The sequence below is a fragment of the Haliotis rubra genome, unplaced genomic scaffold, assembly GCF_003918875.1.
Source record: "Haliotis rubra isolate DU_JTF1 unplaced genomic scaffold, ASM391887v1 Scf185, whole genome shotgun sequence".
NCBI lineage: Eukaryota > Metazoa > Mollusca > Gastropoda > Lepetellida > Haliotidae > Haliotis > Haliotis rubra.
This window is the reverse complement of record NW_025765836.1, coordinates 1,543,424-1,557,565: the sequence shown is the minus strand read 5'-3', so window position 1 is coordinate 1,557,565 and position 14,142 is coordinate 1,543,424. Positions and strand designations below refer to the sequence as shown.

The 14,142-nt window shown below is 41.3% G+C and overlaps 1 protein-coding gene across 1 annotated transcript; it reads left to right on the top strand.

The window, feature by feature from the left end:
• Positions 1-1,074: 1,074 nt before the first annotated feature.
• LOC124273881 (mitochondrial substrate carrier family protein C-like) lies at positions 1,075-13,435 on the top strand. The gene is made up of 4 exons (XM_046709226.1): positions 1,075-1,152; positions 8,507-8,551; positions 9,119-9,322; positions 11,703-13,435. The coding sequence occupies exons 2-4, from the start codon at positions 8,529-8,531 to the stop codon at positions 11,962-11,964; spliced, it is 489 nt and encodes a 162-aa protein (XP_046565182.1). The 5' UTR covers positions 1,075-1,152; positions 8,507-8,528; the 3' UTR covers positions 11,965-13,435.
• Positions 13,436-14,142: the final 707 nt, after the last annotated feature.

The following is a 14,142-nucleotide window of genomic DNA, read 5'->3' as shown; positions in this document are numbered from 1 at the left end:
TAGTAGACAATTTGAGTTTGGTGGATATATTACTTAACTTGTTTGGGCTTTTTTATTTTAAAAAATATAGTTGAGTTAAAAATTCAGGTGTTTCAAATTGTCAAACTCAGTTTGGAATTTGAGTAAATACTTAAGTTTGTTTCGAGAAATCGGGGCCAGAACTCATCCTGCCGTACCCCAACACCTCCGCCCTACGACACACCCCTGCTACACCTGCGCCACCCACACACTCTTGAGTACGCGTGGTCATCAGCTACAGATATCAGAGGTAAGTCTCATAACACTGAACTAGTATATGACGTGTTCGACGCGGATAGAACGTGAGGTAATCTGCCCCCCTGTCTGGCAGAGCGTGTAGATGAGGGGATGGCCTGGAGCTACATATAAAAGGGCGTTAATGTGTACCGTATACGTCTCAATAAACTCACGTGGGTGGCGAACATGAAATTACAGTCAAACGTTTCCATATTACTACAAGTAGTTACTTGACATGGTAAAATGTTATATTAATATTTCCAGGTATTATTGGAGTGCAGTAGAATATAAATTATTACTGAAATTTGAAATAAGACGTCCATATAACACACACACACACACACACACACACACACACACACACACGGAGAATCATATAAACAAAAAAACCCGTTTTGATGAGCAACTGTAGAAATTGCAGTCTATAGTAAAATCCACATAAAACAAATCAGCAAATCATTACATGATATACATACAAGAAATGTGTCGATAAATTGTATAAAACAACGAGCCTAATGAACAACAAAAAATTGCAGTATTTAGTGAGCCAGTGAAATAATGTGGGTTCGAGCACGAACTGGATAAGGGTAATACAAATTGAGTATCATCTTCGAAGTCTTCATCATCATCATTATGCTAATTATTAGTAATATACATGTGGATGTGTAAAGTTCCGTTTGAAGCCTGACTTCATCTTCCCAAAACACCTCTTTCCATGTAGACCTTACATGAACTACGGTAAACGGCCACGTAACACAGGGCGCTGAACATCACGGTGGAATCTCGGTGGGTGCATCCAGCCAGATCAGGTTACAGGAACCAACACGGTATTAGAGCCCGCGTCTGTGCACCGTACACACTACAGTAGGAAGTGCAGTGCAGGATACACGCTACAAGGTAGGTACCTTAACCGGCGACTCTCTCCACAGGCTTCAAGTGTGGATGTAGCTTCATGTGTTATCTTCTTCTAGTGTTGCCATGGACTCCAGAACATGACATTTACACAAGCTCTCTGCTATGTCCATGTGCGTCCCAGACATCTAGATGTTAGCTGTATGCTTTCAGACAAGGAGAGAGACAAGAAATCATTTTATATGAGTCGATGTGGCGTGTGTACTTTATGGGGTGTCAGATACTATCAGCACAGACAGGTTCCTTTCTAAAATGTATCATTACTGTAACACCCTCCATCGAGTACTTCATATGGTCCCTTACGAAGTTCAATATGTTTCTTCCCATCGTAAAACCTATAAATACTGTAAGTGATCCATGCTAACACCGTCTCTCGAGTTTTTCATACAGTTTATATGATATAAACACGAGATCATTGTTCCTTCCATTTTGGGCATTATTCAAACCACGAGGTTTACCTTGGTGCTTTTCCATGTACAGGAATCTGCCCATTAAGAACCAGTGTCAAGATGTATCGACGCATTGTGGTTCGAGTGAACGCACTGGACATTGAAAACGATTTCAGCCAAAGTACAAGGATGAAAGTCTTCTTGTTTTTTTTTAGACGAACAGATAAGCCGTCTCCTGAGCGAATTGCCTTTGGTATTACCGTCCATATCTTGCAATTGATAAGGATTATGTTTGTATTGAAACTACTGGTGACAAATTGAAAGTAACCGTAAATTCGACGTCGCTTCTTGGACTTGACTTTGGCGTCTATTTCCTTGTGTGTCCTCGCAGTACACTGGACACGACTGTGGTATAAGACGTGCTGGAACATTAGTGAGTAGCATAATAAATATAAACTGGTAGATTGAAGTTTAGTCTATGGAAATATATTATATAAGTAAATAACTCTGGATAAATTGAAACGGATCCCAAGTCTGACGGGGCATGCTGAGGAAAATCAGGATTGCTTCATTTGGGCAGAGACCATATAATATGGTCTCTGATTTGGGGCTTTTGTATTACAGACAGGACGAAGGGACATCACATGGTTCAATGACAGAGAGACAGGCTGATGAACTAGCGATAGATATAGTTTTGATTTATATTGTTAATAAACTACCCATCAAAAGTTTAGACTCACCTAAAGGACTCACTATATGTTATGTCTATATATATGGTTAAATCGAAGATGAATTTCTCCACTAACTTGGGGGAACCAACTGCAAACTTTATGCAGATTAATATCGTTCATGTGAACAGCTGCGTTTTGCTGTAATGTTTTGTTAAGAATTCGCCAATTTTTACTGATTTTCATCATTTACTGAACTCATGACAATAATCTTTTTAACGTTACGAATTAGCTTTACAATACATTTGTTCATGTGTAAACAGTACCTATAAACTGAATGGAATATTTTGCAAAATCAAGTTTAGAACAGTTGACTGAAGTAAGTGGCTACATTTACACTGGTGAGTCTAAACTTTTGATGGGTAGTATATATGTGACTAGGTTCTTCTAAACGTTATTTCCCTTTCTTGTATCGACAAACCGCTTGTCCCGAAACCCTGAAGAGTTAAGATATGTCTCATCAAGCAGTTCGGCTTAACGAGTGTCACTTTTACTATAACATTTCGTGATAATAGTGAGAAATGATCGTGAAGCTTTACAACACTTACATAGATACATAGCCTGGAATATAACAGACTTATTTGGATGAAGTTATGTACGTGTTGATGCGTAAACGTCATATGCCACAGTGTTTCAGCTAAAACATTCATTAACTGAATGTGAGTTGTTCAGATAACGAAGGTAATACCGGAGTTAACGAATGCCACATGTAACGGAGGGTCAGGTAACACTGGCACCACAGTGCCAACTAGCATTAACGGTGGTATACAGATGACGTTATATCACATAGCCGCTTCTGTATAGTCGTGCAGGATAGTAAATAATATAAGGGTGAAGTGAACCTTCGTGCATGAAACGAAGCGGCAAATTAAGGGATGATTATATGTTGGCAGTTAGCTTTTCTAAGGAAACGACGACATTGGAATGGTAGACTAAGGCTTAGGCTCTGAATATATATAATTTTGTTTGTAACAAATAATCCTATTTATGTTGAAAAGGAGCCCCAGTGAGATGGGCGATTCAGCCTGAACCTGAGGAATCTAGATTTGCTTAATCTAGGACTTTAGCATTTGCAGGGAGGGCTAGGCAGTAGAGAAAATAATGAGGTTCAGGGGACTGTGAGACAGACTGGGTGTGTGCTGTTTTATTAGATATTTGCTGAAAGAGAGGCTAGCGTGTTGTTTAGGCTTCATTAGAAAGCAAAGATTGCCCAGTGTCCTTAGTACTGCCTGTACCCGGAGTGTCTCGGGTTTATGCCCAAGAAAGTCCTGCTAACATCCTCAGAATGCCAGCACCACGATCGTTGATTTCACGAGGGGGTTAAACATGTGTGACGTTTGGTATTCATCCGATAGTAAACTGATTAATCACTGCATGCCTAAATACTGCGTCACAGAATCAAAATCATTCACGTATCCTCTCACTGATTCTTCAACGTCATCAGGCAGAGACTGGCATGTCACTACCTTTCAGAAAAAGTCATTCACTTACTTTGTTACTGCAGTAAATATGAGAGCTGTTATGATAACCCGACCCTGCCAAGATAATGAAAGCCGCGTGTTGCTGGAAGACTGGAGGACATGCCATCAGGGTATCAATGTCAGACCGCCCTGTGCCAGCTGTTGGGGATGCTTGGACGTTCTGGTGGTCAGCTGTGCGGTCAACTGTCTATGTACACAGACCTGTAGTGATGCTTAGTCTCTGAATATATATAATTTTGATAGTAACGAAACAAGCCCATTTAAATTGAAAAGGAGCCCCAGGGAGACCAGAGATTCAGAACCTGAGGAAATCTAGACTTGCTTTATTTAGGGCTTTAGCACTGCAGAGAGGGCTTGGCAGTGGGGAAAATAATGTGGTTCGGGACTGTGAGACAGACTAACAGACGTGCTGTGTGTGGATCACTGGACATGGACGGGCCGAGTGATATTAATGGGTACTAAGTAGAGCACTTCGTTGGTGCCTGGTAAACATCTGCAGTTTGATGAGACTTTGGTATCTTGGCCGTCCGCCTGAAGAAACATAAAGTGTTTTACTTCTCCGTACATTGCATCTACGTGTAAAGCATAGGAACAGTTACGTTGGTAGAACAGTGTGTGTGTAGTAAAGTTTCAAGTGCAGATGGTTTGACTATAGTCTGATAGAGCTGACAGGACGAGAGTGGTGGAAAGAAGGGAGTGTGTGTGTTTGTGTGTGTGCGCGCGCGTGCGTGAGTGTATGTCCGTGTGGTCGCCGAAATACACGAGAGCTGGTAAGCTGAATAGCAGTGAATTACACTTATAAAACATCAACACATTTAGTTCGTTTCTTTAGTTACAAGGGAGCTATTATGACCCCAAGTGGCTGTTCATGTGTTTGAAGGTAAATAGTCATTGAACTGGACAGCAAATAATGACAGAGTCAACATCCCCCAACAGTGTATTTATATACAGAGTGTTGGTGTAGGTTTAAAGAGTCAGTTTGCGGGACTGCTGTGAACACATAGATAAGTTAATTAATGTGTGCTTCATTTCCACGGTACCATCATGTTTACTGACACAGAGACTTATATGGCTGGCATCTTCAGACTTCTTGCACGACATCGTGACGACTGTGATATCAAGCTCTGCTAGATAGACGACCGCACATTGTGTTCACATGTGTTCTGTTTGTCTATTCTCCACGTAGGCTGCACATCAAGGCCAACCTCGAGGGGTGAACGCCTCATGAAAATAACCCTCAGATAATCTCACAACTCCATCTTGCTACTGTTGATTGTTGCCGTGGTAACCGAAGCCTCTCCCGAAACCGCGTGTTAAATATCTGCAGATTTGTTGCTGTTGGCTCTCTCGTGCTGCGAGATAAAATAGTTATCGTATGCGTGTAGGTCGGTACAAAGACGTATATACAATATATACACCCTTGGTCTGTGTATGTTTTGCGTGGTACATGGTAAGGTAACGATTTATTTAATGTTTTGGCATGCGTTTGTTCTGGAGCACGGAACAGCTCCAGAATAATATCAATCAAATATTACGTTTCAACATAACCCTGATCCAAGAAGTAAAGATTCTCATAGCCTTTTTCTGGTCGGAATATCATTTCAATAGTAACAAACGCAAACGGTTTCCCATAAGGTAGATTTGTTCACAGTGTATTACCTATATCTGCGTCACGAAGGAATACAGATTGCTAGCACCTTAATGCATATAGACGATACCGACAAGTGTCGGGCGCCATAATGTGTACCTCTGTACTCACTCCCCTAATTTGCTGGACAATCCCCGATTAACTGGCCCAAAAAATATTGTACAGACACGCATGCCTAAGATTGCTTCTATGGTGCATCACATGGTGAAATAAACAGGCTTGTGATGATTTCAGTGTATATCTTGGGTTTATACAAACTATCTGTCAAAAGGGCTGTCATGAAATGATGAGTGAGTTAACATTTAACACCACATATCATGACTTAAATGAAGAGGGGCGGTGGGGTTGCCAAATGGTTAAATCTGTTTCTCGTCATGGAGATATCGGGTTCGATCCGGACATGGGTGGTATGTGTTGGGATATTGCTGGAATATTGACAAATGCAGCGTAAAACCATATACGTTCACTAAATTAAATGAAGATCATCCGCCCTGTCACAACATATATGTACGAGACCGTGAAGGTCCGGGTTAGAATATTGATCTTCAGTAGCCCATGCTTGTCGTAAGAGGCGACTAACGGGATCGGGTGGTCAGGCTCGCTGACTTGGTTGACACATGTCATCGGTTCCCAATTGCTTAGATCGATGCTCGTGCTATTGATCACTGGATTGCCTGGTCTAGACTCGATTATTTACAGACCGCCGCCATATAGCTGGAATACTGCTGAGTGCGGCGTAAAACTAAACTCACTCACTCACTCATATATGTACGAGTGCCCGGTTTATATATATTTATGCACATACGCCCAGAATGATAGTTGCACAACTGTACGTGTTTATCAGTGCAGACAGCTATAATATAACGAATGGTAGGCAGTGGAATTCACTGTCTGCGGCATACCGGGAGTAATGATATGGAAGAAGATCATTATCGAGCTGACCTAGGTTTGACCTTACAGACAGACACGTTTAGAACACGGAACATTATCATGAATCACACAGTAACTGGCGTTCTGGCTTCCGAGACCTGGATAAGATAAGATATATATTGCATAGCATTCCATGAAGAAACAGTCTCAATATTCTATACACTACATATGTAAACACAGCACGTACAACGATATAGCAGTACAGACACATACCACATATAAATGAGGTACGTTATATCCATTTCAGCTAACAATTTGTGACAACATTCTTCCTCAGACCGAGTTCTGCAACAAAACAAACTAACGCTTAGTTTCTGAAAATATATGCTTTTGGCAGCAGCTGCATATAAATGCAAATTATAGGAGTCCCAATAAGATGGGAGATTTAGAACGTTTAGAAGATTTAGACCTACTTCGTGTAAGTCTGTAGAATTGCAGTATGAGCTGTAAAAAGTATATGGTTAATGTGCGTCGAGAAAGACTACAGCGCAGAGAAGTTAAATGCTTTTACTGACAATTGTGAGTTTCTGTCCCAGTGATGGTCCTTTCGGTCATTTTGAAAATATTTAACATGAGATCACACGTGAGTGTGAAAATGTGAATGCCCTAATTGTTATTTACGATTCCATCGCATGTTATAATAGCCCCATTTGGTATACGATCGCTTCCATGCAAGCGCCAGAGAAACAGACAGTAACAAGGGACGGCTATATGTCAAAATGACAGAAACTCTGGCGGATAATCAACCCTGCATGCTGTTGCAGGAAGACTTTTCTCACTTTTCATTTGGCTGCCAATGCAGTAAGCCATAAATAATTAGCACTATAAGACAATGCCACGGCCTCGACTCTTATTTTCGTGGAGATGCACTAGAATAGGTAACCGTTACTTCTTTTTGAGATGCATTTCGTTTCGCTATGGCTGTGACGGTCTGCCGGGCAGAGCTGGCGGTTGCCACTGAGCTGATGCTCAGTAAAGACACGCACACACGCGCACACGCACGGGCACACTCGAAATAAGAAAGCCCTCCATACAAACATGCATGCAGGTCACTATGTAAGTATTATCATATTCTAATAGCCCATTTTACCTCACTTCACTCGTCCACCTCACCCCACACAGCTCGTCAGTAACTCACCTCGTTGGTTGGATTCCGTGGCCTGCTGTATAAGCCGAGCGAGATAGAAACTTGGTATATGAATCCGATTCTGTGTCTTCGTGCGCAATGTGTGCATCATCTATGGTTTACCATGTCTGGACTTGACCATGACCATGTCTTTTACAGGCAGTCAAGAAATACACTCAGTACCGGTACTCAGTACCAGTGCATATATTGTCTGTTGTTTCTGACCAAAAAGGGTGCCAATCAACCGTCACATGCTGTCTATGTTTTCTGTATTTGCTCATCTAATACTACCTAACATAAAAAACATGTCAGAATTCCCCATGACTGTAGGCGGAAGGAAACAGGTCACAGACTAAAGCCTATGGAATGTAAATGGGTTGAATTTGAAGTTTGTTACTAAAAAAGTATCGAATAGAAAAGTATATGAAATGTTCGGGTTTGTTTATGTACAACCTTATTGTGTTGCCGTTATCAAAATTACCGTCTCTATCCAACTTCAGTTTTTAACATATAATGTGTGATTGCATAGAATCTAGAAGTGTTCACCCGTAGAGGTCCGGGTTAGAATATTGGCCTTCAGTAACCCATACTTGTCGAAAGAGGCGACTAACGGGATCGGGTGGTCAGGCTCGCTGACTTGGTTGACACATGTCATCGGTTCCCAGGTGCGCAGATCGATGCGCATGCTGTTGATCACTGGATTGTTTGGTCCAGACTCGATTATTTACAGACCGCCGCCATATAGCTGAAATATTGTTGAGTGCAGCGTAAAGCTAAACTCACTCACTCACTCTAGAAGTGTTCAGTCGGCTCTCTTCGCTCAAACTGTACAGTCAGGCCTTTGTCGAGGATGCTGTTGAACATTACTGGTTTTAACCACGCTTTGCTTCTGTAGTACTTGCTGAAACAAACGTATGACAGCAGTACTGCTCAGATCACTATGCAGAAGAGGCCCTTGACGATAGGATAGTAGTTAACAGTTTACCTGCGCTTCACAAAGGTATACCTTCCGATTAAATCAGTCTTCATTGTTTCAGGTTGTACAAACAGAGGTCCACAATGAACAGAAACAGGAAAGTCCCGTAAGTACTTTATAAATAGTGACAGTTATCTGAAGTCGTGCAAATAGTCACTTGTTATTCATAATGATATTCATGCTGTCATCAAAATATTCTGTCATCCAACCAAATGGTGAAGGGTGCAGTCAATTACTGTGTGGAAATACGGCCCATGTCAAGAGTAGGGTTGTGTACGATATACAACATTCCTTGGTTATCATCCTCGATCTGTCAGCACAGGACTCTTCCAATGTGATGGTTGTTTCACCTAAGTGATAAGCGTCTTCTGGGTTTGAATCCCAGACAGTCCCGATGGTGATACTTGGTTTGTCCACACCACACACGTAGTCCTGGTTTCACCAAACCCGTAAACGTCATCATCTAAAACTTTAAACTGCCTTGTCGTGATTTAACTAAAATGTTGATGTTTTTTTCAAAACGGGGTTAAAACAATATCATATTAACTTATCCAATACAGTGCAACTAATAAGTAACAAAAAATACACTGAAAATACCTTTTCTATTTCCTTGATATAATATGAGGCGCAAGATAATGTATTTTTTAATATCCCTTTGTATTGGCGTCCTCAGAGAGAACGTGTTGGCGGTTTTCTCCAAGTACCAGGCGAACAACGTCAGACAGCTGAAGAAGGAAGAAGCCGTGGATATGCTGAAAGCAGAGTTTGGACTTGACGACGAACAGGCCGACAACATCTTCCACAACTTCGACAAGAACAATGACAACATCATGAGCATCTGGGAGTTCAAGATGTTCTTCGACTGTGCTGGCGACCAGTAAGTATAACGGGAATCATATCATAGTGTGAGACCTCGTAAATCCCAGGGTGCAATGGGGACAATGGACTATACATTAAGTTACGTATATATACATCGTTTTGGACGATGTAACTTGAAATGTATTATCTATGTTCGTCTACGGCATGATTTCACTTATAGATGTTTGTCGGTTGTAATTTCGGTACTAGGCATAGTGGCGATTTACCTGCTAAATATTACAGTAAAACGAAACAAACTGTATACTACACTGTCAAGAGACACCCATTGAGACAGGGCAACCATTTGGAAAGAAACACAGGTCCTCGGCATGTCTAGCAATAGATTTTACCAATAGGCTACTGCAGAGTCCTTACGGACCGTTCAATTTTTTGGGGTGATGATGATTTTAATGGAGCAGCATGTACAGTGTGAATGCAACCCCCACCCCCCTTAAATTAATAATACAAAGTAAGTTACCCCCTGAATGTCATGTACAAAATCAATGACGCCCCTCTACCCCTTGTCCATGTGTACAAAATTTATGAGCCCTCCACACACCCACAACGTCCCCAGAACAAAATGGGTGACCCCCCTGAAAATCATCACACACGCCATAAATTATGAACGGTCCCTTACCAGAGCCTGAAACTTACACTACAGAACAAAACAAATGTAACGACAAACCTGTGCAACCACACTGAAAATATTTACAACTTTGTACATGTACTTTATGAACTCTGTGGATGAAATTTATCCTTTTTAACCATCCACAGAATTCTGACATTGTGGTATATATACTATACCAGGATAAAGGTGTCAGAATGAAATTATTAATCGTGTGGTATTAGAGCTATTTAATCCAATTAAATCCAACAAATTTGATAAAAAATCCCAGATATGGGGCGTTTGACATTCAACAGTTTATTTTGACTATTGAACATCGTAACAGATAAATCAAATTTATATATCATCAAGCAAGTACAATATGTAGAAGTTAGTGTAAAATAACAGAAACATGATTGGTGAGTTCTCTATATTCCACTCCCCAGTCTAAGAAGACTTCACTCAAGCTCCCCCCAGCCCATTAAGTCTCTTCTCCGCCTCTGGGCTACCCTCTCCGCCAACTGTTGTCTCTTCCTCTCATTCGCTCTCCTCAACTTATCGTCCATTTGCTGCCTCAGCTCTTCCTGAACCCTGTTCTGCATATCTGTAATCCGCGACCTGCGCGCGTCACTCTGCCTCGCCATACGGCCATGGTCCCACAGAGCCTTTTCTCTCAATATTGTAGCGAGCTCCAGTCTTTCTTCAAGACTCGAACCGGTTTTATGAACCCTCTCGAGTCTATCTTTGAGTCTCTGCGGCCGAGGTACCCTGGTCGTCCTCTGGTCCCCAGCTCTGCATGTGGAGCGGTTCCCAATAATTCCTTCACTCCTCAACTGCCGCATCACATCACGCTGAGCGGGACGCCAGGTTCGGACCGGGGTCAGTTGCAGTTGGGCCGACGTTGAAGGGATCCATTGCCCGCTACTCGCTCTGGCTTGGGAAGACTTGTCACCCTTCTTTCCTCTGTTGTTGTTGTGGTTGAGAAAGAGATCTTGTAGATCCGGTGAGGACATACACCTGTACATCACTGATACAGCTATGACAGCGAGCAGCCGCGACGAAGTTCAAGGCTCGACACAGCTTGATGCCGTTCTCCATTAACTGGGATTTATGACGTCACTGTATTGTTGACGTCACGTATAATGCTACGTCATAGAGATTGTGCTCAGACTTTATGCCTTTATTGGAGCAAGATCTGGGGCTGTGTTCATAAAGATTCTTAAAATTTACTTAAAGTTAAGGATCAGACCTAAATTATTTTTTTTAAATTCTTATAGTTAAGAATTCATAAGCGCTCTAATATTTTTTTATTTTTTAAAATACGACCCCTGTTCAGTTAAACTGGTTCCATGCTCTCTCTGCGCGCCGCCAATGTTTGGTGTAAAGATGCGTAGGCCTGACAAATTTGGTAAACTGTGGAAGCCGCTTACTTAGCATAATTGCCATGAAGACGCCCTACTCCGCTTTTGATTCAGTGACATGATTCTACTTCCAAAGATAAATCCGAGAAACACAGTAAGGCCAAAGTCTGTGGACCCCTGATGTCTGTTAATGAGTGCTATACACATCAACGAGGAAATAGTAAGCAGCATAGTGCGTTTCACGTTGAATTTACATTTTATTATGAATCGCAACCAGCTACTGATTCTGGCAAAACTGACCTTTAGAAGCTAGAGTGTACAAAAGTATTCTTTTCTGAGGTAAAATTTGAGGTTTTTAAATATATATGTTTTATGTATGACGGAAGAGGAGGATTAATTGTAATTTAGTCTTAAGATTTCATTCATTATTTCAGCGCCCAAGAGATCGTGCAAAAATTCCGGGAACTTGACGCGGATGGGAGCGGTAAGCTGGATGTGGAGGAGGCGAGGATTGGCTTGAAGACACTCAAGACAGCCACGGGGCGTCTCCTGGAGGATAAGGAGATTGAATTCTTCCTCCAGACGACGGGGACTGACGACAACACCATCGACCTCGGCCACTTCGTCAACCTGCTGCACCGTCTGAAGCTCTACAACGCCCCTCCTCCACCTGCTAACGTAAAGATCCATGCCTAGAGGCCAAGAGGCCTGGAGTATAAACATAGATACGCAGATAACTGGCAGGACACGGAGGTGGGGGTTATACCGTATTCTCTGTAATAAATGCTCAGTCATGAATGCGTCATATCATGTGCCAAAATACGCTATAGACATACCATGTCTCTAGTGCAAGTCTTGTGCAACTTCGTTACACAATGAAAACCCGTAAATCAGGAAAACCCAGGTTCCGAACGATTAGTCAATGGTCCATTGTCCTCACAATCGTTTTGGGGTGATGTTACTGGTCTCGATTAACGGACTATTTTTATACCTGTATATAATATTCTGATGATGGTATGATCAAATATGCATCACCAATATGAGGTGAGAATATGTATTGGGTGATCTGCCTGAGACTTGAATACACATTATCGATATTTTCTTTTGGAGGAAAGTAATAGAAACGCACTAGATTCATACTCTCTATTTATTCACATAATGGACTTCATAGGGTGTATCGTGTGTATCGTCATGCAAATATCACATTTCACTCACTGGATGAATAAGAATATTGCTCACAAAACTTTCTCCTTTACTCTAACGACAATTGTGAGGGCAGGGTATCAATTCAAAATGCAAAGCGGGTTTTAAGACTGTCCAACGGTCAGTGAGCATAGAATATGACTGTGTAGTTCACTGCTTTACCATATCAGCATTCTCGCAAAGATAGACACATCATTTTATTTATGGTATACCATATACTACACAACAATAATAGGTACTATTAGATACAATAAGTATGCTTGACAACATTATAAGATGCAGCTTTACGGAATGTTTGAATGGCTGCGAAGATTTGGTTTATTCAGGGGAGGTAACTCGTGTCGGCTTATTGTGTGTACAGGTGACGTGACGGCAGTAATCCAGTGTTTGAAATTGCCAGCTGTCCATATAACTTTTCATTGTCAACATACATGTATTTGTTTTATATTAATTTTCATAAACATAATCTGCATGATGTATCTATGCATTTGCTTTGCAATGTCATCTGCCCGTAGATCTTTTTAAAAACTATTTTGATTTGATGTAATGAAATATGTTTCAAGTTAAAAGTTTGCAGGATTGGAACTTTTAACATAAAGCAAAATTGAGCTTTTATTTCGATCTAGTGTTCGAGCAGTCCTGTACCAACACTGCGAAAAACAAAATCTAAACAAGGAAGTCTGGTCATCTTAATTCCTCAGAAATCGCCAGGATTTTTAAAAGAGATATATGAACTGTGTATTAAATATCATTATATAGATTTATGCTAGTCTAGTGCTCGAGGCATGCTTTTGTTTGTTTGCTGCTCAATATTTCAAACTGTTTTATCATTTTTTCATATGATGCTCATGTCTTGTTGTCTCAGATGTGTTCAAGGAAATTTCCTATGTTGAAGTCTTTCACTTTACATTTTCTATCTTGGTATGATCACGATTTGATATAATAAATATTTGTTCATAACAAATTCGTGTTGGCTGTTATTCTCTGCGCCTTTGTACACATATTTTAACTTCTTAACAGTAATTGTGAATTTTGAATACTTTCATTAACTGATTATATGATCCAATATTTCATATAATTTGTATTGATATAGTGACATTTGAAAGGATAGTGTCAGTGTGTCATATCAATGATTTAAGGATGTAATGCATTTAATTATGCATCACTCCCACATCTTGCGGACCGCCTCCGTGGTGTAGTGGTTAGAGCGTCCGGCCGGAGAGCGGAAGGTCGCGGGTTCGATCCCCGGCCGCGTCATACCAAAAGACGTTAAAATATGTCACTTGTTGGTCCTGCCTGGCGCTCGGTATTAATGGGTACAACAAGGACTGGTCGGCTCGGAGTCAGTATAATATGTCTGAGTGGGGTATTCATGCTTCACTGCGGCATGGTATATCAGTGGGCTAGCACTATAAAACCAGCTTACGTCTGGGCTAGTACAAGGAGCCGCACATACACATACACACGCATGCACGTCGTCATATGAGCGAAATATTCTCAAGCACGACGTTAAACCCAATTTCACCTCACCTCATCTCACATCGTGCACTGTTCATGCACCGAATGAACTTGTGCATATTACGAGGAGTGGTATCATGCAGGAAACATATTCCGGTCAAGATGTACAGGACATCCGCATTAATGCTGAGAGAGGAAATACGGCTCTATCTG

Excerpts from the sequence above, each read along its gene's own strand:
- LOC124273881 (XM_046709226.1), top strand. The coding sequence starts at position 8,529 with ATGAACAGAAACAGGAAAGTCCC. Across the intron at positions 8,552-9,118 it reads AACAGAAACAGGAAAGTCCC|AGAGAACGTGTTGGCGGTTT; the intron begins GTAAGTACTTTA and ends TGGCGTCCTCAG. Across the intron at positions 9,323-11,702 it reads TTCGACTGTGCTGGCGACCA|CGCCCAAGAGATCGTGCAAA; the intron begins GTAAGTATAACG and ends TCATTATTTCAG.